The 23,306-nt window shown below is 46.8% G+C and overlaps 2 protein-coding genes across 2 annotated transcripts in view; one reads left to right on the forward strand and one right to left on the reverse strand.

The window, feature by feature from the left end:
• Positions 1-15,041, reverse strand: part of NDUFA8 (NADH:ubiquinone oxidoreductase subunit A8) — a 38,808-nt gene extending 23,767 nt beyond the window's left edge. Inside the window, exons 1-2 of the mRNA XM_033962441.1 lie at positions 14,780-15,041; positions 5,167-5,330 (exon numbers count right to left, since the gene is read on the reverse strand). Of these exons, the coding sequence (XP_033818332.1) occupies positions 5,167-5,330; positions 14,780-14,830 (215 nt within the window). The 5' untranslated portion in view covers positions 14,831-15,041. The remainder of the gene's footprint in view (positions 1-5,166; positions 5,331-14,779) is intronic.
• Positions 14,956-23,306, forward strand: part of MORN5 (MORN repeat containing 5) — a 56,466-nt gene continuing 48,115 nt past the window's right edge. Inside the window, exon 1 of the mRNA XM_033962440.1 lies at positions 14,956-15,346. Within this exon, the coding sequence (XP_033818331.1) occupies positions 15,291-15,346 (56 nt within the window). The 5' untranslated portion in view covers positions 14,956-15,290. The remainder of the gene's footprint in view (positions 15,347-23,306) is intronic.

The following is a 23,306-nucleotide window of genomic DNA, read 5'->3' on the forward strand; positions in this document are numbered from 1 at the left end:
CCTGGACTTCAGTAAAGCATTCGATAGTGTACCACACCGCAGGTTGCTGAGCAAGATGAGTTCTATAGGATTGGGCGACACATTGACGAAATGGGTTGGGAACTGGCTTGGAGGTAGGCTTCAGAGGGTAGTGGTGAATGGCACCCCCTCCGAAATGACGGAGGTAATCAGTGGAGTGCCGCAGGGCTCGGTCCTGGGCCCGATCCTATTCAACATATTTATAAGAGACTTGGCAGAAGGGCTGCGAGGTAAAATAACATTATTCGCCGATGACGCCAAACTAAGCAATGTAGTGGGCAAAAGCACAACAGACATAAATTCAATGTCCGACAACATGATGCACGACCTACTCCTACTGGAGCGCTGGTCTAGGTCCTGGCAACTCAGCTTCAATGCCAAAAAATGCAGTCATGCACCTGGGCAGCCAAAATCCATGCAAGACTTATACCCTTAATGGCGAGATCCTAACAAGAACTGAAGCAGAACGAGACTTAGGGGTGATCGTCAGTGAGAACATGAAGACTGCCAATCAAGTGGAGCAAGCTTCATCCAAGGCAAGGCAAATCATAGGTTGCATACCCAGGAGTTTCGTCAGCCGTAAGCCTGAAGTCATTATGCCATTGTATAGATCCATGGTGAGGCCCCACCTGGAATACTGTGTGCAATTCTGGAGGCCGCATTATCGCAAGGATGTGCTGAGACTGGAGTCGGTTCAGAGAATGGCCACCTGGATGATCTTGGGACTCAAGGATCTCTCGTACGAGGAACGGCTGGATAAGTTGCAGCTGTACTCACTCGAGGAACACAGAGAGAGGGGTGACATGATCGAGACATTCAAGTACCGTATTTTCACGCATATAACGCGCGCGTTATACGCGTTTTTACCTACCGCGCATACCCCTCGCGCGTTATATGCGTGAGCGCGGTATACGAAAGTTTTCAAACATAGTTCCCACCCCGCCCGACGCCCGATTCACCCCCCCAGCAGGACCACTCGCACCCCCACCCCGAACGACCACTCGCACGCGCTCCCACCCGCACCCGCATCCACGATCGGAGCAAGAGGGAGCCCAAGCCCTCTTGCCCGGCCGACTCCCCGACGTCCGATACATCCCCCCCCCCGGCAGGACCACTCGCACCCCCACCCCGAAGGACCGCCGACTTCCCGACAATATCGGGCCAGAAGGGAGCCCAAACCCTCCTGGCCACGGCGACCCCCTAACCCCACCCCGCACTACATTACGGGCAGGAGGGATCCCAGGCCCTCCTGCCCTCGACGCAAACCCCCCTCCCCCCCAACGACCGTCCCCCCCCCCAAGAACCTCCGACCGCCCCCCCAGCCGACCCGCGACCCCCCTGGCCGACCCCCACGACCCCCCCACCCCCCTTCCCCGTACCTTTGGAAGTTGGCCGGACAGACGGGAGCCAAACCCGCCTGTCCGGCAGGCAGCCAACGAAGGAATGAGGCCGGATTGGCCCATCCGTCCTAAAGCTCCGCCTACTGGTGGGGCCTAAGGCGCGTGGGCCAATCAGAATAGGCCTTGGAGCCTTAGGTCCCACCTGGGGGCGCGGCCTGAGGCACATGGGCCCAACCTGACCATGTGCCTCAGGCCGCGCCCCCAGGTGGGACCTAAGGCTCCAGGGCCTATTCTGATTGGCCCACGCGCCTTAGGCCCCACCAGTAGGCGGAGCTTTAGGACGGATGGGCCAATCCGGCCTCATTCCTTCGTTGGCTGCCTGCCGGACAGGCGGGTTTGGCTCCCGTCTGTCCGGCCAACTACCAAAGGTACGGGGAAGGGGGGTGGGGGGGTCGTGGGGGTCGCCAGGGGGGTCGCGGGTCGGCTGGGGGAGCGGTCGGAGGTTCTTGGGGGGGGCGGTCGTTGGGGGGGAGGGGGGTTTGCGTCGAGGGCAGGAGGGCCTGGGATCCCTCCTGCCCGTAATGTAGTGCGGGGTGGGGTTAGGGGGTCGCCGTGGCCAGGAGGGTTTGGGCTCCCTTCTGGCCCAACTACCAAAGGTACGGGGAAGGGGGGTGGGGGGGGTCGTGGGGGTCGCCAGGGGGGGTCGCGGGTCGGCTGGGGGGGCGGTCGGAGGTTCTTGGGGGGGGGGCGGTCGTTGGGGGGAGGGGGGTTTGCGTCGAGGGCAGGAGGGCCTGGGATCCCTCCTGCCCGTAATGTAGTGCGGGGTGGGGTTAGGGGGTCGCCGTGGCCAGGAGGATTTGGGCTCCCTCCTGGCCCGATATTGTTGGGGAGTCGGCGGTCCTTCGGGGGGAGGGATGTATCGGACGTCGGGGGGGGGCATCAGGCTTTCAGGATGGGGACAGACCTTCAAGGGGGGACAGTGCACGGAAGTCAGGGGGGGCGAACGGAGAGTCGGGACAGCGCACGGAGAGGCGGGGCAGTGCACGGAAGTCAGGGGGGGTGAACGGAGAGTCGGGACAGCGCACGGAAATTCAGGGCAGTGCACGGAAGTCAGGGGGGGGTGAACGGAGAGTCGGGACAGCGCACAGAAAGTCGGGGCAGTGCACGGAAGTCAGGGGGGGGTGAACGGAGAGTCGGGACAGCGCACGGAGAGGCGGGGCAGTGCACGGAAGTCAGGGGGGTGAACGGAGAGTCGGGCAGCATGCGCGGTATAATCGTGAGCGCGTTATACCAAAGTTTTTGTGCTTATCATCGTGATTTCTGCGCGCTATACACGTGTGCGCGTTTTATACGGGTGCGTGTTATTTGCGTGAAAATACGGTATCTCACGGGCCGCATCGAGGTGGAAGAAGATATCTTCTTTTTCACAGGTCCCGCGGCAACAAGGCGGCATCCGTGGAAAATCAGGGGCGGGAAACTGCATGGGGACACCAGGAAATTCTTTTTCACTGAAAGGGTGGTTGATCGCTGGAATAGTCTTCCACTTTAGGTTATTGAGGCCAGCAGCGTGCCTGATTTTAAGGCCAAATGGGATAGACATGTGGGATCTATTCACAGAGAAAGGTAGGGGAGGGTCATTGGGGTGGGCAGACTAGATGGGGCATGGCCCTTATCTGCCGTCTATTTCTATGTTTCCAAACCAGAAAGAAAGGGGCTGTTCCATATAGAACCTTAAAACAGAGACAACCCAGCTTAAACAATACCCGAGCCTCCATAGGCAGCCAAAGTAATTCACAATAAAAAGGTATGACATGATCATATTTCTTCAGGCCGTAGATCAGCTTGACCTCTGTATTAATATCAGTCTTGCTAGTTCTTTCTTGGTGACTGTCAAGTAGACAATGTTACGATAATCAAGAAGACTAATGATTGGACCAATAGTCTAAAGGCAGAAAACTCAAAGTAAGATATAATTGTTCGTAGCCTCCATAAAGGTAAAATAACTTTTACATACTACTGCATCTATCTGAGTCTTCATAATGAGATGCTGATCTAAGACAACGCCTAGTATTTTGATTGTTGGATGGATTGTGTACACAGTTGAATTTATACTAATGGAGGGTTCAAAAAGGATTTGACTGGAAGACGCCACGAAAAACTTTGTTTTGTCAGAATTGAGTTTAAGTTTGAATTGTTGCATCCAAGATTTCATCTTTATCACTACAGTCTCAATTTTGGTAATAATCTGGGGCAGAGCTAAATTAAAAGGTATAATAATGGTAATATCAGCGTAACTAAACATTTCTATATCCAAATTGCTCAAACATGATCCTAACGATGAAAGGTAAACATTAAATATTGTGGGTGAAAGCGGTGATCCCTGAGGAACACCACTTGGATTGTTCCAGATAGGAGAGAGCCGAGTCCTAAACCTAACTTGGTAGAGTCTGGTTTCCAAGAATCCTTTGAACCATAAATAAACATTTCCTTGAAGACCCAAAGCATCCAAACAGATTAATATTTGGAGGAGAGAACCGACAACCACCCCTTTCTCATGAATAGTAGCCGATATACAATAAAAAAAGGTGAAATACTTCTCAACTGGGCTTTCAACTTTCAGTCCCTTACACACCAACAATTACAGTGGTACCTTGGATTACGAGCATAATCCGTTCCAGGAGCATGCTCATAATCCAAAATGCTTGTTTATCAAAGCGAGTTTCCCAATAGGAAATAATAGAAACTCGCTTTGATAGGTTCCCACCCCCCTTCTTCCCCTGAGGCCAGCAGCGCTGCTCCCCCCCACGAGAACCAGCATTGCTCCCCCCGAAGGCCCCCTCCGTGAACCGGTACCCTCCCCCCGATCCGGCACCCCACCCCGCCGCCATCGGGTACCCCCCCGCCGCAACCTGAGGTCCCCCAACCCACCTGAGCCCTCTTCTTACTTTAGTGTAGCCTCCGCACTGGCACCGGCACCAGCATGTCCTGTGCGTTGGTGCCGGTGCCCGAAGATCTGCCTCCTGTGCAGGCGCCGAGTTTGCAAATGTTTTGCTCATCTTGCATAACACTCGCAAACCGGTGCACTCGTAAACCGAGGTACCACTGTATCTTAAATTTAAAATGACATAGGCACTGGTAACTAATGCATGGGTTTCAGTTCTGGGGTTGTGGGTTCTTAAATCCACAATTGGTTAAAAATGTGAAGCAGTATTTTCCAACAGCCAGAGAATATGTAGCAAATTGTGTTGTAATTCCACCTAAATAAAATATACATCAGAGATAACTGCATTTTAGCAGCGGTAAGCTGAAGGTGGCTGCTTTTAGCAAACCTTTTTGACTTTCAACTATCAATTAGAATCCAGCCTAGGTTGAGTGGCTCTTTTTGAATCTACGATGGACATAGTGATATTTGCTCCTTCTGGGTTCAAGGGGCTACTTTTTTTTTTTTTTTAAAGTACTGTACCAAGGCAATCTGGCATTTAATATTTTTCTACTTTTATCAGTATACCAACATTAATATCTGGTGACAGGTCAAATGCGCACAAGACAATAGCGCGCAGACAAAAACGCGAAGACAACTCAGCGCAAAGACATGATCACTGGCCATGGCGGAGTGGGGAACGTATCAAGCGAGTTTCCATCATTTCCTATGGGGAAACTCGCTTTGATATACAAGTATTTTGGTTTACGAGCATGCTTCTGTAACGAATTATGCTCATAAACCAAGGTCCTACTGTATTACTAAATATCAAGCACAAATTGAATTAGCAACCTGAATTCAACCAACAAGTCAACAAAAGAAGATTACCTGAAAAAATCAAGTGCACATTCATTCACTTTCTTTCCTTCCTTAAGACATTTCCTTGGGTCTTTCTCTTCCCAACGACAGAGCATGAATTCCTTATTAATTTTATCACACTGTGAACCATAGTGATGAGCAGCCCCCTTCAACACTGCAGAACTAACCGTAACCTGCAAAAATTTTGCATGGGGAGAACAACAGTTAGCAAATTAAGGAACAGAAATGGGCACATTAATAGCATGATGCGTGGAAACTTGTACTACCACAGTCCTTACTTCTGTGAATAATCAAGGATAAGCCACATCATTTCATGAGTGCCAAATTCACTAGAATAAGTTCCTTTTTGTATTCTCCATAAAGCACAGTTACTTACCGTAACAGGTGTTATCCAGGGATAGCAGGCAGCTATTCTCACATGTGGGTGACGTCATCAGCGGAGCCCGGATGCAGAAGCTCACAAGCAGACTTGCATGAAAAACTAGAAGTTTCGAGTTGACCACACCGCGCATGCGCGTCTCCTCAGTTCAGATAGATAGCAGGAAAGCCTTCCTGGGGAGGTGGGTGGGTTGTAAGAATAGCTGCCTGCTGTCCCTGGATAACACCTGTTACGGTAAGTAACTGTGCTTTATCCCAGGACAAGCAGGCAGCCTATTTTCACATATGGGTGACCTCCAAGTTAACCAGAATGGGATGGTGGGAGTGTTGGCAATTTAGGAGAATAAATTTTGTAATACTGTTTGGCCAAACTATCCATCCCGTCTGGAGAAAGTATCCAGACAATAGTGAGACGTGAAAGTATGAACCGAGGACCAAGTAGCAGCCTTGCAAATCTCCTCAATAGGTGTAGATCTGAGGAAAGCTACGGAAGCTGCCATTGCTCTGACTTTATGGGCTGTGACTCTACTGTGTAGGGGTAATCCAGCCTGGGCATAGCAGAATGAGATAAAGCAGCCATCCAGTTGGAGATAGTACGCTTAGAGATAGGATGTCCCAACTTATTTGGATCAAAGGAGACTAAAAGTTGAGGAGCAGTTCTGTGTGGTTTGGTGCGTTCCAAATAGAAGACCAAAGCACGTTTACAGTCCAGAGTATGAAGAGCTACTTCTCCAGGATGAGAATGAGGCTTTGGAAAGAACACTGGAAGAACAACAGATTGGTTGAGATGAAATTCCCATACCACTTTAGGGAGGAATTTTGGATGAGTACGTAGGACCACTTTGTCATGATGAAACACCGTGAAAGGTGGATCAGCAACTAAAGCTTGCAGCTCACTGACTCATCGAGCAGAAGTGAGGGCGATGAGAAACACCACTTTCCAAGTGAGATACTTCAGATGAGCCTTGTCAATTGGTTCAAATGGAGGTTTCATCAGCTAAGCAAGGACAAAATTGAGGTCCCAAACCACAGGAGGCGGTTTGAGAGGAGGTTTGACACTGAAAAGTCCTTTCATGAATCTGGAAACCACCAGATGAGCAGGGAGGGGTTTCCATTCAATAGGTTTATGGAAAGCCGCAATTGCACTGAGATGGACTCGGATCGATGTAGACTTGAGGCCAAAAGTGGATAAGTGCAAAAGATAATCCAAAACAGAAGATAAAGAGGAATGTTGAGGCTCCTTATCATGAGAAAAACACCATTTAGAAAATCTAGTCCATTTTTGGTGATAGAATTGTCTAGTGGTAGGTTTCCTAGAAGCCTCTAAAACGTCTCTTACAGATTGAGAAAACTGAAGAGGAGTCATGTTGAGAGGTACCAAGCTGTCAGGTGTAGAGACTGCAGGTTGGGATGAAGGAGAGACCCTTGACTCTGTGTAAGCAGAGATGGAAAAACTGGTAGAAGGTATGGCTCCCTGCTGCTGAGTTGAAGTAGAAGGGGGTACCAAGGTTGTCTCGGCCACCGAGGAGTAATCAGAATCATGGTGGCATGATCGTTCTTCAACTTGACCAGAGTCTTGAGAATGAGAGGGAATGGAGGGAATGCATATAGGAAGAGATTCGTCCATTCCAGAAGAAAAGCATCTGCCTCGAGGCGATGAGGAGAGTACATCCTGGAGCAGAACTGAGGCAGTTTGTAGTTGTGGGGAGCTGCATTTGTGGGGACCTCTCTGAAGAGGTCTATCTGAGGCGTTCCCCATTGTGAAAAAATGTGATGAAGAGGTGATGAATGGGAGTGTCCATTCGTGAGGTTGCAGAAGACAACTCAAGCTGTCCGCCAAGCAATTCTTCACCCCTTGTATGTAGACAACTTTGAGGAAGACATTGTGGCGGATTGCCCAATCCCAAACTTTCAGAGCTTCTTGACAAAGGGAGGCAGATCCCGTCCCTCCATGTTTGTTGACATAATACATGGTGACTTGGTTGTCCTTCCGAATGAGGACTACCTGGTCGTAAAGAAGATGTTGAAAAGCGTCGAGAGCCTTGAGGATCGCTCTGAGTTCCAACAGATTGATATGACACTGACGATCCGTACTGGTCCAGTGGCCTTGTGTACGGAGACCATCGAGATGAGCGCCCCAAGCGTAGGTCGAAGAATCTGTCATGAGGATCTTCTGATGGGGGGGGGCGTTTGAAAAAGCAAGCCTCTGGAGAGATTGGAAGAGAGCATCCACCAACGGAGAGACTGCTTCAATAAAGGAGTGACTGTTATGTGTCGAGAAAGTGGGTCGCAAAACTGCATCCATTGAGATGCCAAGGTCCACTGAGGAATTCTGAGTTGAAGTCTGGCAAAAGGAGTCACATATACTGTGGAGGCCATGTGACCCAGGAGTACCATCATGTGTCTCGCTGAGATGGAAGAATGGGAAGACACTGTATGACAGAGTTGAAGAAAAGCTTCCAGATGTTGTTGTGGGAGGAATGCTCTGAGTTGGACAGTGTCCAGAACAGCTCCGATAAAATGTAGATTCTGTGAGGGCTGAAGTTGGGATTTGGGAAAGTTGATTTCGAATCCCAAACTTTGTAGGAACCAGGTAGTCCATTGGGTCGCTACAATAACCCCCTGAGATGTTGAATCTTTGATGAGCCAGTCGTCGAGGTAAGGAAATACCTGAAGACCATGATTCCTTAGCTGCTACCACTACTAGGCACTTGGTGAACACTCTGGGAGATGAAGCCAGGCCTAAGGGCAGCACTCTGTATTGATAATGCAGATTCCCCACCCGAAACCTGAGATATTGACGGGAGGCCGGATGAATGGGAATATGAGTATAGGCTTCCTTGAGATCCAGAGAGCATAACCAGTCGTTCAGCTTGAGACGGGGATAAAGGGATGCCAGGGACAACATTCAAAATTTTTCTTTGACCAAAAATTTGTTGAGAGCCCTGAGATCCAGAATGGGCCGCAGATCGCCCGTTTTCTTTGGAACAAGGAAGTAACGAGAGTAAAACTCCTTGTTCTGCTGTTCCAAAGGAACTGGTTCGATGGCATGGAGACGAAGTAGGAGCTTTAGCTTCCTGAAGAAGAAGGGCAGTCTGGGAAGGATTGGGAGGATACTCTCTTGGAGGAAGCTCTGGTGGAACCTGAGTGAAATGAAAAGAGTATCCTTCCCTGATGATGGTCAGCACCCAGAGGTCGGATGTAATTGTCATCCATCGGTGGGAAAAAATGATGGAGACGACCTCCTATAGGGGGGAAGAGAAATCAGAGACAGAACAAAGGAGGTTATGCTCTGTTGTAAACAATCAAAAAGGCTGTGAAGCCTTAGGTACAGCAGAAGGTTGAGATTTTTGTTGCTTCTAAGGCTGCTGTTTCTTAGGAGGGGGGGGGCGAGTATAAGGAGCCGCCCTTGGAGCAAAATGCTTCTGGTAAATGGGAGGAGGACATGTAGACTTGGCAGGAGTTGGCTTGGGCTTAGGTCTGACAATAGAAGCGAAAGATTTTTCATGTTCAGACAACTTCTTGGTGGCTGCCTCGATAGATTCATCAAAGAGGCACAAGGAATATTAGCCAAGCAGTCCTGAAGATAAGGGTCCATGTCAATGGTATGAAGCCAGGCAAGGCGACGTATTGCTACAGAGCAAGCAGCCGCCCAGGCAGACAATTCGAAGGCATCATAAGACGACTGAAGGAGATGTAATCTGAGTTGTGATAGAGAAGCAATGACTTCTTGAAATTAAAAGTGTTTTTGAGTATCCAAATAACTCAAAAATTTAAGTAAAAGAGTTATGAGGAACTCAAAATAAGTAATAAAATGAAAATTATAATTAAGAACTTTAGAAGACATCATAGAATTTTGATAGATGCGACGTCCAAATTTGTCCATAGTTTTCCCTTCCCTTCCAGGAGGAACGGTGGCATAAACCTTGGAAGGATGGGACCTCTAAGGATGACTCTACAAGCAGGGATTGATGAGATAACTGAGTTGTCCAACCCTTTGCAATGGAGAGTTTTATACCTAGAGTCCAATTTGCCTGGAACGGTATAAGGGGTCTCCAGGCATCTGGCAAAAGCCTGAGACAAAAGCTTGTGAAAAGGAAGCTTAAGTGACTCTGCTGGAGGTTGAGGTAGATGCATGACTTTGAGATACTCCTTAGAGTATTTGGAACCAGCATCTAATTGAAGATCCAAGTCAACAGCCATCTGACAAAAGAAAAGATGAAAAAGATAGCTGATCCGCCAATGCTTTGCCTCGAGAAGGACTCGAGGTCGTCGAGGCAGCCTAGGTCGAAGATGAAGCTTTGGCAGGAAAAAAGGCATCAAAAGAATATGGAGACTTAGACGAAGCAATCAAAACCGATGCACCCTCGAGGTGTGAAAGTGGAGACCTCGATTGAGGAGTCGGCGGTCTAGTCGAAGTAGGAGTAGATCGAGGCTTAGTTGAAGAGAGAAGTTCTTTAGAAGAACTATGCCTGGAAGTATGCCTCGATGAAGGCCTCGATCGTCGGTGAGAATGGTGCTTGGAAGCAGATCTTGAAGATCGAGGAGACTTTGCCTCGGAAACAGAAGCAGCCAATGCCACCAAAGAATGGATAGGACTGGAGGCTGTAGATCGAAGCTCCAGAGGCTTGGTGGAGGAACTTCGATGCACTCCCAAAGACTCTGCTCCTTGTATAGAGTGTGAGGATTCTGCTCCTTGCTTTACGTGCTTAGATGCCAGACCAGACACTCACAGAGACTCTGCTCCCTGCAAAGAGTGTGCAAGCTCAGACTGAGGCAAGGAAGTGGCTTGACCTCGCGGGAGTCTGCAGAATGCCCAGGCTGGATGAGAGGAAGCAGCTTTGGTTCCATATTAGTAAGGGACTGAATGAATTGCTTCTCTAACATGGTCTGGAAAGAAGCTGGCAAGAATGGATCCGTGTCTGAAACCGGACCACCTGCTTTAGCTGGAGGTTCCACTGAGGCAGTGTAATTGTGCTTCGACTTGGAAGTCTTATGCACCTTAAGCACCAACCGCTAGAACTTTCTGCTGAGCTATCTGACCTGAGGATACAGGGGAAGATACAGCAGCAGAGGTCGTTGACGAGAAAGCCGCTGCAAATGATGAAGGTCTGATGAGGCTCGAGGTAGACGCAGGAGGAGTCTCGGTCGAAGGTGAGGCTGAGGTCGTCTTCGAAGTCGAAGGATCGGAGGAAGAATATATCCCGAAGAGCTTCTCCACCAACAGATGATGACGTTTAAGGGCTCGAGGTTGAAGAGTAGCACAGCGCTCGCACGACTTCGGTTGATGATCCGGCCCAAGGCACTTGAGGCACCAATGGTGTGGGTCCGTGAGGGAAATCGCACGCTGGCACTGGCTACACTTCTTGAAGCCCGTTGCTGGCCAGGACACAGGAGGAAAAACAGCTGCCGCAAAATCGAAGCCCCTAGACTGCGGCGGAGCAGCCTGCCCCAGAAGCCAAACGGAAGAAAAAAATTTCTTTTTTTTAAAGAAATAAAAGAAAAATAAAAAACAGCGATTCGTGAAGAAAAGAACACAAACTGCGGTGTAGAGAAGGCACGAAGTAACAAAGTTAAATGCAGAGAATCAAAGACGGACTTCTCGGCTCCGCGGAAAACTGAGAAGATGTGCCCTACGTTGGGCGGGAAGGCACTCACGCATACGCAGTGCGGTCGACTCGAAAATTCTAGTTTCTTCAAGCAAGTCTGCTTGCGAGCTTCCACATCCGGGCTCTGCTGATGATGTCACCCATATGTGAGAATAGGCTGCCTGTTTGTCCTGGGATAAATATAAGTTACTTTTATCAAATGTTGTACCTATCCAAGAGGAAAAAACAATATAAAATTGAAGCCGGTGTTGGTAGCAAAACAACAATCTAGGACTCAATCGATGTCTATCAAGAAATGTTAGTCTTCCATTTCCTCAGGACAGAAGCAAATACACTTGAATAGAAGATGACTTAGCACACCAAAGTTTCAATTTCCAAGTAGAGAATGACACGGACAAATTTGTCCCCATCTCCGCAGGAACTCAATTTCCTCATCCCATCCCTGTGAGTTTTGTCACTATCCCTGTCCCATTCCTGTAAGCTCTGCCTTAACTGCACAAGCCTCAATCACTTATGTCCTGTCTGTCCAAATTAAATTGTAAGTTCTTTTGAGCAGGGACCATCTATTGAATTTTAAATATACAGTGCTGAATATGTCTTTCAGCACTATAGGAATAATAGTAGTAATTTTTATTGTAATTTGTGAACTGCCCTGTTACTGCCTAAGGAAGGGCGGTGTATTAAATAAAACTAAGCAACAAAACCAAAGGAAAAGGAAGGTTCAACCTTGTCTGCAGTGAAAAAACCAACCAGGAACAAACAAATCAAAACTGCAGATATGTACAACGATGTAGGCAAAATTTATTGTGACAACCAAAGTATATCTAAAAACCTTTTTACCAAACAGGGGACCCAACACGGTCCGTGTTTCGGACAACCTTCATCAGGGGTCCATGGTAGAAAAGGAAAGAAAAATGTGTCACAAAAAATTGCAGTAGAAAAGATTGCAGTAGAAAAAACGGATTGTATGTATCGCCGAGGGTCACCGACTTTAGCGCAATTTGACAATATTTGGTTCCCCTCGGCGATATATACAATCCGTTTTTTCTACTGCAATTTTTTGTGTCACATTTTTCTTTCCTTTTCTACCATGGACCCCTGATGAAGATTGTCTGAAACACGGACCGTGTTGGGTCCCCTGTTTGGTAAAAAGGTTTTTAAATATACTTTGGTTGTCACAATAAATTTTGCCTACATCGTTGTACATATCTGCAGTTTTGATTTGTTTGTTCCTCTAAAATAAAACTAAACCATATTCTTCTAAAGTGTCTAGCTAGCATTGTGATTTCACTTCAGTTTGCTCACTATTCTGTTAGAAGATCAAAATTGAACTCCTACACCCAGCGAAGCTGCGAGCGATAGATGAAGGACAAGCACATCTCTTCCATATTGTAACAGCCCAGGAATTCTTGGCGGGCCTGGAGGCTCGATATCTGTCATCGGACCTTGAGTGTAGCTGTGAACCACATGTGCTTAAAATTTTTCTTTGGTGAGCTGGTATTTCTGGCAGAACTCACAGCGAGTCCTTTCTACTAAAGTTAATGACGATATGGGCCATATGGACTTTATACTCGGTTCAGTTGGGAGAAGCTAGTAACACTCAGAATTCAAGGACTTTTTTATCCCCCTGGACATGTTTGCTTCTGACTTTGTTCAGATCAACATGTGTTGTAGCCCCAGAGTTCCTGAACTAACTACATTTAAGAAGCAGGTTTTTTATTTTATTTTTTGATAACATGATCATTCTGCATGCTATAAACATCAGAAGGATCTATTACTCTAAAGTTCTATGATTGGTTCCTGACACATTTATGCCTTTTTCTGGATAAGATTACTGCTGATCATCTTCAAGTGGATATATGCCAGGGATCTCAAAGTCCCTCCTTGAAGGCCGCAATCCAGTCGGGTTTTCAGGATTTCCCCAATGAATATGCATGAGATCTATGTGCATGCACTGCTTTCAATGCATATTCATTGGGGAAATCCTGAAAACCTGACTGGATTGCGGCCCTCAAGGAGGGACTTTGAGACCCCTGATATATGATGTAATCCCAGCTTAATTGTAGTGACTTCCATGAATATGTGTTTTTCCCCCACAAGATTAGATTTAGTGCTCGATATTGGGACAGCTGGATTTGTGTGTATAGTGGTAAGCTTCTATCCGTCGTTGACCTGTCTCCTGCCTTAGCCCATAGCAAACTCATGCTTCGGGGCTCTAAGGTGTGCGTGCCGGCTTCCCTTCTTTTTTCCCCCCCCTCCGACGTAACTTCCGGTTTCGGAGGGAAGAGAAGGGAAGCCGGCAGCACACCTTAGAGCCCCGAAGCATGAGTTTGCATCTCCAAGCCGGTGAGAGATGGTTTTTTGGGGGGATTCTTTTATGCTGAGCAGCGGCAGCAGCAGGATTCCGGATAGATGACAGCTGGGCGGTCATCTAAATTAGCCGAGCGGACCGCCCGGCTAAAAAGCCCTGTGGAGAACATTGAGGAATTTACTTGCTCTAGAGCAGGGATCTTAAAGTCCCTCCTTGAGGGCCGTAATCCAGTCGGGTTTTCAGGATTTCCCCAATGAATATGCATTGAAAGCAGTGCATGCACATAGATCTCATGCATAGTCATTGGGGAAATCCTGAAAACCTGACTGGATTGCAGCCCTCAAGGAGGGACTTTGAGACCCCTGCTCTAGAGCTTATTATAGAGTGGCACCTGCTCTGTGGAATAATCTTTCTTGAGAGATAAGACTAGAAGCCAGTTTTATAAAATTTAAGAAATTGAAAGACATTTTTTTTTTAAGATAGGCTTTTGGTGACCATTGGGATACCAAAGGAAAAATACATTAATAGACTGTAGATCACAGGTGTCAAAGTCAGTCCTCGAGGGCCGGAATCCAGTCGGGTTTTCAGGATTTCCCCAATGAATATGCATGAGATCTATGTGCATGCACTGCTTTCAATGCATATTCATTGGGGAAATCCTGAAAGCCCGACTGGATTACGGCCCTCGAGGAGGGACTTTGACACCCCTGCTGTAGATTGCTATCTTGAAGATAACAAATATTTTAATGCTTGTTTTGAGTGAATTTTTTCTATTTGAAAATTATGGAGTTCTTTTGCTATAAGATTTATCATAAACCACTTTGGACCCGAAAATTTAGCAGTATATCAAGTTTTAATAAAAATAAAACATATGCAAAAGTTTACATTTATTTCTATTTGGCCTTTAACCACCATCATGTTTCTCTGTTTCTGCGTATGCATATGTCCACAACTTCACTTTTAGCCGAATTTCTGCTGGTACTTTACAAGACATACAAACGTTATGTAAAAAAAGGGGATGGGATGTGAGGATATACAATCAAAGCGGCTTACACATTGTATGCAGATATTCATTTTGTACATGGGGCAATGGAGGGTTAAATGACTTTGCCCAGAGTCACCAGGTGCTGCAGAGGAAATTAAACCCAATTCCCCAGGTTTCAGACCTCTCCGTCTGTGCGTTCTTCACCTTACCAGTTAGATCACCTGATAAAATTATCTTCTAAACGAGTACACCGTTCATTCAATCACTGACTAGGCCTACAAGCCAAGAGGAGCCGGAACAAACAAGGAGACCGATTACTTCCCTCATCTCCCGGCTCACCTCCTTCACTTCCAGCTCCTCCAGCTTCGGGAGCTCCACTGTGTGCGACATGGTGGAGTGCCAGCACCACCGTCACCCACAGTCAAGTAATTAGAAATCCTCCGTCCTCCTCTGCAACCAACTACCTCGTCAAGCGTAGGCCTTGGAAAGACACTAAGGTCACCCACAGCGCATGCGTCAACTCCACCCTCTTTCCCGCCTCGGCTCGTTTTTAACCAATGGCGGTCTCCGGACTCAAGCGCTGATACTTTGAAGGACGGCAGCAAGCACAGGCTCTGAAGCTTATCTTAAGGTTAACTCAAAGCGTATGCGTCAACCCCTCCCCCTTCCCTGTCGCTACTCTTTTCTTAACCAATCGTTGGCTCTAGATTCAAGGACTTTGACGGAGAGCGGCGCGCGCGGCGCTCCCTGGGTGTGAGTGAAAACAGGCGCGCGCTCGTCCTGGCCGTTCTGGAACCTGATTGGATAGCGCGACCGGCTCGAGCGGTTGCCACGGTGACGGGATAAGCTTATGGTGAAGATGGAGTATATGGGTAGCAGCTATGTGGGGGATTATCACAAAGGCAGGTAAGGGAGGGGGTAATGGTTCTCTAAATTCAAAAGCTTTTTATTCTGGTCGTTCCCGGTCAATTGATTCTGAGTAAATAGCTTCGTGCACAGTTTTAAATGTGGGTTGTTTCAAACACTGCTGGGTGTGAACTGTAATACAGTAGTTATACTGTTGAACGGTTAGGATAAAGTAGTGTGGTTGTTCTGTTCCTAAGTGCCAGCTCTGTGCTGGTAGTGAGTGCTTGAGCACCTCCATTATGGTACAAAATCCTTAGGGAGAGGTATTTTGTTTTGAGATTAGCATCCCCGATCATTTCCCAAAATTGTTTTCTCTGGCCCTGTTGGTTAGTGCACTTGAATGCACTGCAGGGAAAAACAAGACCAATAACAATAATGCCATATCTTTTTATTGGACTAATTTGATATATTTCTTGGCTAGCTTTGACACACTCCTGTCTGGGTTCCAACATTTGAGGCATAATTACTAACTTGCTATAACATTTTACAGTTAACAGAGAGAATTTTTTAAAATGCTCAAAGCAGATAATACACTTGTTCTGGCAGAGATTCTGGGGGTGGCAAAGGCATTGGGATGGTAATTTAATCCCCTACTTCCTGACTGCTGCCTTCTGAGGGCCTGCCTTAAGCCCCGGTGGCCCAGCAGTGAGCCAGGACAGTGGGTGATCCTTCCCGCGACCGGTCCCAGCTGCACATTAAAGGGAAATTCAAGAAAGACTGCCTAAAATAAGGCATCAAACATACATAGTGGAGGAGTGACCCAGTGGTTACAGCTGTTGCCCCAGCACTCTGAGATTGTGAGCTCAATTCCAGCCTGCTTCTTGTGACTCTGGGCAAGTCACGTAACCCTCTGTTGCCTCAGGTACCTCAGTTAGATTATGAGCCTGCCAGGACAGATAACAAAAAAAAGAGTACCTGGTTACTATTCAATACTGTAATATTCAATATTGTAAATCACTTTATGAAAAAGTGGTCAATAAACTGCCAACTGTCCCTGCCAACTTTTGCTGAGGGGCCACCGGGTAATAATAACTTAATTTTTATACCACAGTAGCTCACAGTTGAATGCGGTGTACAAGAAAAACTGTGAAAACATAGTGATGATACATCAGGTTACTTTATTAATAATTACAACCTCTTGAAAATTGACAATGCATTGTACAAATTTGCCAAACAGACAGGTTTTCAATGATTTTCTAAAATCCCGGTAAGAAGTGGAAGTCATAATCAAGCCACTTGAACTCTTATTCCATTTACCTGCTTGAAAGGATAAAGTCCTTTCAAGGAATCTTTTATATATATATATATATATATATAAATAAAAGATTCCTTGAAAGGACTTTATCACTTATGTATATCTAAGTACAACCTTTTGGAGATGGAAAAGAAAACAAAGAAATACTGTGTCGGAGGTATGTGTTTGTGTATGTGTGTATGTGTGCAGGTGGGCCTCGAGACCCCCAGAACATATCACCCCAGGTAGTGAGGGATCTGCATACCAAGTTTCGTTCAAATCGGTCCCACAGCTTTTTACATTTTTTCCATTGACGTGAATGGGTGAAATCTGATTTTCTGTTTGTAGCTCCGCCCACGTGTGCAGGTGGGCCGCGAGACCCCCAGAACATATCACCCCAGGTAGTGAGGGATCTGCATACCAATTTGCGTTCAAATCGGTCACACAGCTTTTTACATTTTTTCCATTGACTTGAATGGGTGAAATATGATTTTCTGTTTGTGGCTCCGCCCACGTGTGCAGGTGGGCCGCGAGACCCACAGAACATATCACCCCAGTAGTGAGGGATCAGCATAGCAAGTTTTGTTCAAATCAGGCAAGCCGTTTTTGCGTTGGCAGCTTTTTACATTTTTTCCATTGACATGAATGGGTGAAATCAGATTTTCTGTTTGTAGCTCCGCCCACGTGTGCAGGTGGGCCGCGAGACCCCCAGAACATATCACCCCAGGTAGTGAGGGATCTGCATACCAAGTTTCGTTCAAATCAGTCCCACAGCTTTTTACATTTTTTCCATTGACTTGAATGGGTGAAATCAGATTTTCTGTTTGTAGCTCCGCCCACGTGTGCAGGTGGGCCGCGAGACCCACAGAACATATCACCCCAGGTAGTGAGGGATCAGCATACCAAGTTTCGTTCAAATCGGTCAAGCCGTTTTTGAATTACAGTGAGAATGGCAGCTTTTTACATTTTTTCCATTGACATGAATGGGTGAAATCTGATTTTCTGTTTGTAGCTCCGCCCACGTGTGCAGGTGGGCCGCGAGACCCCCAGAACATATCACCCCAGGTAGTGAGGGATCTGCATACCAAGTTTCGTTCAAACCGGTCAAGCCGTTTTTGAATTACTGTGAGAATGGCAGCTTTTTACATTTTTTCCATTGACATGAATGGGTGAAATCAGATTTTATGTTTGTAGCTCCGGCCACGTGTGCAGGTGGGCCGCGAGACCCCCAGAACATATCATCCCAGGTAGTGAGGGATCTGCATACCAAGTTTCGTTCAAATCAGTCAAGCCGTTTTTGAATTACTGTGAGAATGGCAGTTTTTTACATTTTTTCCATTGACATGAATGGGTAAAATCTGATTTTCTGTTTGTAGCTCCGCCCACGTGTGCAGGTGGGCCGCGAGACCCCCAGAACATTTCACCCCAGGTAGTGAGGAATCTGCATACAAAGTTTCGTTCAAATCGGTCAAGCCGTTTTTGAATTACTGTGAGAATGGCAGCTTTTTACATTTTTTCCATTGACATAAATGGGTGAAATCTGATTTTATATTTGTAGCTCCGCTCACGTGTGCAGGTGGGCCGCGAGACCCCCAGAACATATCACCCCCAGGTAGTGAGGGATCTGCATACCAAGTTTCGTTCAAATCGGTCAAGCCGTTTTTGAATTACAGTGAGAATGGCAGCTTTTTACATTTTTTCCATTGACATGAATGGGTGAAATCTGATTTTCTGTTTGTAGCTCCACCCACGTGTGCAAGTGGGCCGCGAGACCGCCAGAACATATCACCCCAGGTAGTGAGGGATCAGCATACCAAGTTTCGTTCAAATCGGTCAAGCCGTTTTTGAATTACAGTGAGAATGGCAGCTTTTTACATTTTTTCCATTGACATGAATGGGTGAAATCTGATTTTCTGTTTGTAGCTCCGCCCACGTGTGCAGGTGGGCCGCGAGACCCCCAGAACATATCACCCCAGGTAGTGAGGGATCTGCATACCAAGTTTCGTTCAAACCGGTCAAGCCGTTTTTGAATTACTGTGAGAATGGCAGCTTTTTACATTTTTTTCATTGACATGAATGGGTAAAATCTGATTTTATGTTTGTAGCTCCGCCCACGTGTGCAGGTGGGCCGCGAGACCCCCAGAACATATCATCCCAGGTAGTGAGGGATCTGCATACCAAGTTTCGTTCAAATCGGTCAAGCCGTTTTTGAATTACTGTGAGAATGGCAGTTTTTTACATTTTTTCCATTGACATGAATTGGTGAAATCTGATTTTCTGTTTGTAGCTCCGCCCACGTGTGCAGGTGGGCCGCGAGACCCCCAGAACATTTCACCCCAGGTAGTGAGGGATCTGCATACAAAGTTTCGTTCAAATCGGTCAAGCCGTTTTTGAATTACTGTGAGAATGGCAGCTTTTTACATTTTTTCCATTGACATAAATGGGTGAAATCTGATTTTATGTTTGTAGCTCCGCTCACGTGTGCAGGTGGGCCGCGAGACCCCCAGAACATATCACCCCAGGTAGTGAGGGATCTGCATAACAAGTTTCGTTCAAATCGGTCAAGCCGTTTTTGAATTACTGTGAGAATGGCAGCTTTTTACATTTTTTCCATTGACATGAATAGGTGAAATCTGATTTTATGTTTGTAGCTCCGCTCACGTGTGCAGGTGGGCTGCGAGACCCCCAGAACATATTACCCCAGGTAGTGAGGGATCTGCATACCAAGTTTCGTTCAAATCGGTCAAGCCGTTTTTGAATTACAGTGAGAATGGCAGCTTTTTACATTTTTTCCATTGACATGAATGGGTGAAATCTGATTTTCTGTTTGTAGCTCCGCCCACGTGTGCAGGTGGGCCGCGAGACCCCCAGAACATATCACCCCAGGTAGTGAGGGATCTGCATACCAAGTTTCGTTCAAACCGGTCAAGCCGTTTTTGAATTACTGTGAGAATGGCAGCTTTTTACATTTTTTCCATTGACATGAATGGGTAAAATCTGATTTTATGTTTGTAGCTCCGCCCACGTGTGCAGGTGGGCCGCGAGACCCCCAGAACATATCATCCCAGGTAGTGAGGGATCTGCATACCAAGTTTCGTTCAAATCGGTCAAGCCGTTTTTGAATTACTGTTAGAATGGCAGTTTTTTACATTTTTTCCATTGACATGAATTGGTGAAATCTGATTTTCTGTTTATAGCTCCGCCCACGTGTGCAGGTGGGCCGCGAGACCCCCAGAACATTTCACCCCAGGTAGTGAGGGATCTGCATACAAAGTTTCGTTCAAATCGGTCAAGCCGTTTTTGAATTACTGTGAGAATGGCAGCTTTTTACATTTTTTCCATTGACATGAATGGGTGAAATCTGATTTTCTGTTTGTAGCTCCGCCCACATGTGCAAGTGGGCCGCGAGACCGCCAGAACATATCACCCCATGTAGTGAGGGATCTGCATACCAAGTTTCGTTCAAATCGGTCAAGCTGTTTTTGAATTACTGTGAGAATGGCAGCTTTTTACATTTTTTCCATTGACATGAATGGGTGAAATCTGATTTTCTGTTTGTAGCTCCGCCCACGTGTGCAGGTGGGCCGCGAGACCCCCAGAACATATCACCCCAGGTAGTGAGGGATCTGCATACCAAGTTTCATTCAAATCCGTCAAGCCGTTTTTGAATTACTGTGAGAATGGCAGCTTTTTACATTTTTTCCATTGACATGAATGGGTGAAATCAGATTTTATGTTTGTAGCTCCGGCCACGTGTGCAGGTGGGCAGCGAGACCCCCAGAACATATCACCCCAGGTAGTGAGGGATCTGCATACCAAGTTTCGTTCAAATCGGTCAAGCCGTTTTTGAATTACTGTGAGAATGTCAGCTTTTTACATTTTTTCCATTGACATGAATGGGTGAAATCTGATTTTAGGTTTGTAGCTCCGCCCACGTGTGCAGGTGGGCTGCGAGACCCCCAGAACATATCATCCCAGGTAGTGAGGGATCTGCATACCAAGTTTCGTTCAAATCGGTCAAGCCGTTTTTGAATTACTGTGAGAATGGCAGCTTTTTACATTTTTTCCATTGACATGAATGGGTGAAATCTGATTTTCTGTTTGTAGCTCCACCCACGTGTGCAGGTGGGCCGCGAGACCCCCAGAACATATCACCCCAGGTAGTGAGGGATCTGCATACCAAGTTTCGTTCAAATCGGTCAAGCCGTTTTTGAATTACTGTGAGAATGGCAGCTTTTTACATTTTTTTCCATTGACATGAATGGGTGAAATCTGATTTTATGTTTGTAGCTCCGCCCACATGTGCAGGTGGGCCGCGAGACCCCCAGAACATATCATCCCAGGTAGGGAGGGATCTGCATACCAAGTTTCGTTCAAATCGGTCAAGCCGTTTTTGAATTACTGTGAGATTGGCAGCTTTTTACATTTTTTCCATTGACATGAATGGGTGAAATCAGATTTTCTGTTAGTAGCTCCGGCCACGTGTGCAGGTGGGCCGCGAGACCCCCAGAATATATCACCCCAGGTAGTGAGGGATCTGCATACCAAGTTTCGTTCAAATCGGTCAAGCCGTTTTTGAATTACTGTGAGAATGGCAGCTTTTTACATTTTTTCCATTGACATGAATGGGTGAAATCTGATTTTATGTTTGTAGCTCCGCTCACGTGTGCAGGTGGGCCGCGAGACCCCCAGAACATATCACCCCAGGTAGTGAGGGATCTGCATACTAAGTTTCGTTCAAATCGGTCAAGCCTTTTTTGAATTACAGTGAGAATGGCAGCTTTTTACATTTTTTCCATTGATATGAATGGGTGAAATCTGATTTTCTGTTTGTAGCTCCGCCCACGTGTGCAAGTGGGCCGCGAGACCCCCAGAACATATCACCCAATGTAGTGAGGGATCTGCATACCAAGTTTCGTTCAAATTGGTCAAGCTGTTTTTGAATTACTGTGAGAATGGCAGCTTTTTACATTTTTTCCATTGACATGAATGGGTGAAATCTGATTTTCTGTTTGTAGCTCCGCCCACGTGTGCAGGTGGGCCGCGAGACCCCCAGAACATATCACCCCAGGTAGTGAGGGATCTGCATACCAAGTTTCGTTCAAATCGGTCAAGCCGTTTTTGAATTACAGTGAGAATGGCAGCTTTTTACATATTTTCCATTGACATGAATGGGTGAAATCTGATTTTCTGTTTGTAGCTCCGCCCACGTGTGCAGGTGGGCCGCGAGACCCCCAGAACATATCACCCCAGGTAGTGAGGGATCTGCATACCAAGTTTCGTTCAAATCGGTGAAGCCGTTTTTGAATTACAGTGAGAATGGCAGCTTTTTACATTTTTTCCATTGACATGAATGGGTGAAATCTGATTTTCTGTTTGTAGCTCCGCCCACGTGTGCAGGTGGGCCACGAGACCCCCAGAACATATCACCCCAGGTAGTGAGGGATCTGCATACAAAGTTTCGTTCAAATCGGTCAAGCCGTTTTTGAATTACTGTGAGAATGGCAGCTTTTTACATTTTTTCCATTGACATGAATGGGTGAAATCAGATTTTATGTTTGTAGCTCCGGCCACGTGTGCAGGTGGGCAGCGAGACCCCCAGAACATATCACCCCAGGTAGTGAGGGATCTGCATACCAAGTTTCGTTCAAATCGGTCAAGCCGTTTTTGAATTACTGTGAGAATGGCAGCTTTTTACATTTTTTCCATTGACATGAATGGGTGAAATCTGATTTTCTGTTTGTAGCTCCGCCCATGTGTGCAGGTGGGCCACGAGACCCCCAGAACATATCACCCCAGGTAGTGTGGGATCTGCATACCAAGTTTCGTTCAAATCGGTCAAGCCGTTTTTGAATTACTGTGAGAATGGCAGCTTTTTACATTTTTTCCATTGACATGAATGGGTGAAATCTGATTTTCTGTTTGTAGCTCCGCCCACGTGTGCAGGTGGGCCGCGAGACCCCCAGAACATATCACCCCAGGTAGTGAGGGATCTGCATACCAAGTTTCGTTCAAATCGGTCAAGCCGTTTTTGAATTACAGTGAGAATGGCAGCTTTTTACATATTTTCCATTGACATGAATGGGTGAAATCTGATTTTCTGTTTGTAGCTCCGCCCACGTGTGCAGGTGGGCCGCGAGACCCCCAGAACATATCACCCCAGGTAGTGAGGGATCTGCATACCAAGTTTCGTTCAAATCGGTCAAGCCGTTTTTGAATTACAGTGAGAATGGCAGCTTTTTACATTTTTTCCATTGACATGAATGGGTGAAATCTGATTTTATGTTTGTAGCTCCGCCCACGTGTGCAGGTGGGCAGCGAGACCCCCAGAACATATCACCCCAGGTAGTGAGGGATCTGCATACCAAGTTTCGTTCAAATCTGTCAAGCCGTTTTTGAATTACTGTGAGAATGGTAGCTTTTTACATTTTTTCCATTGACATGAATGGGTGAAATCTGATTTTATGTTTGTAGCTCCGCCCACGTGTGCAGGTGGGCCGTGAGACCCCCAGAACATATCACCCCAGGTAGTGAGGGATCTGCATACCAAGTTTCGTTCAAATCGGTCAAGCCGTTTTTGAATTACTGTGAGAATGGCAGCTTTTTACATTTTTTCCATTGAAATGAATCGGTGAAATCTGATTTTATGTTTGTAGCTCCGCTCACATGTGCAGGTGAGCCGCGAGACCCCCAGAACATATCATCCCAGGTAGTGAGGGATCTGCA

Source organism: Geotrypetes seraphini, chromosome 10 (assembly GCF_902459505.1).
Source record: "Geotrypetes seraphini chromosome 10, aGeoSer1.1, whole genome shotgun sequence".
Lineage (NCBI taxonomy): Eukaryota > Metazoa > Chordata > Amphibia > Gymnophiona > Dermophiidae > Geotrypetes > Geotrypetes seraphini.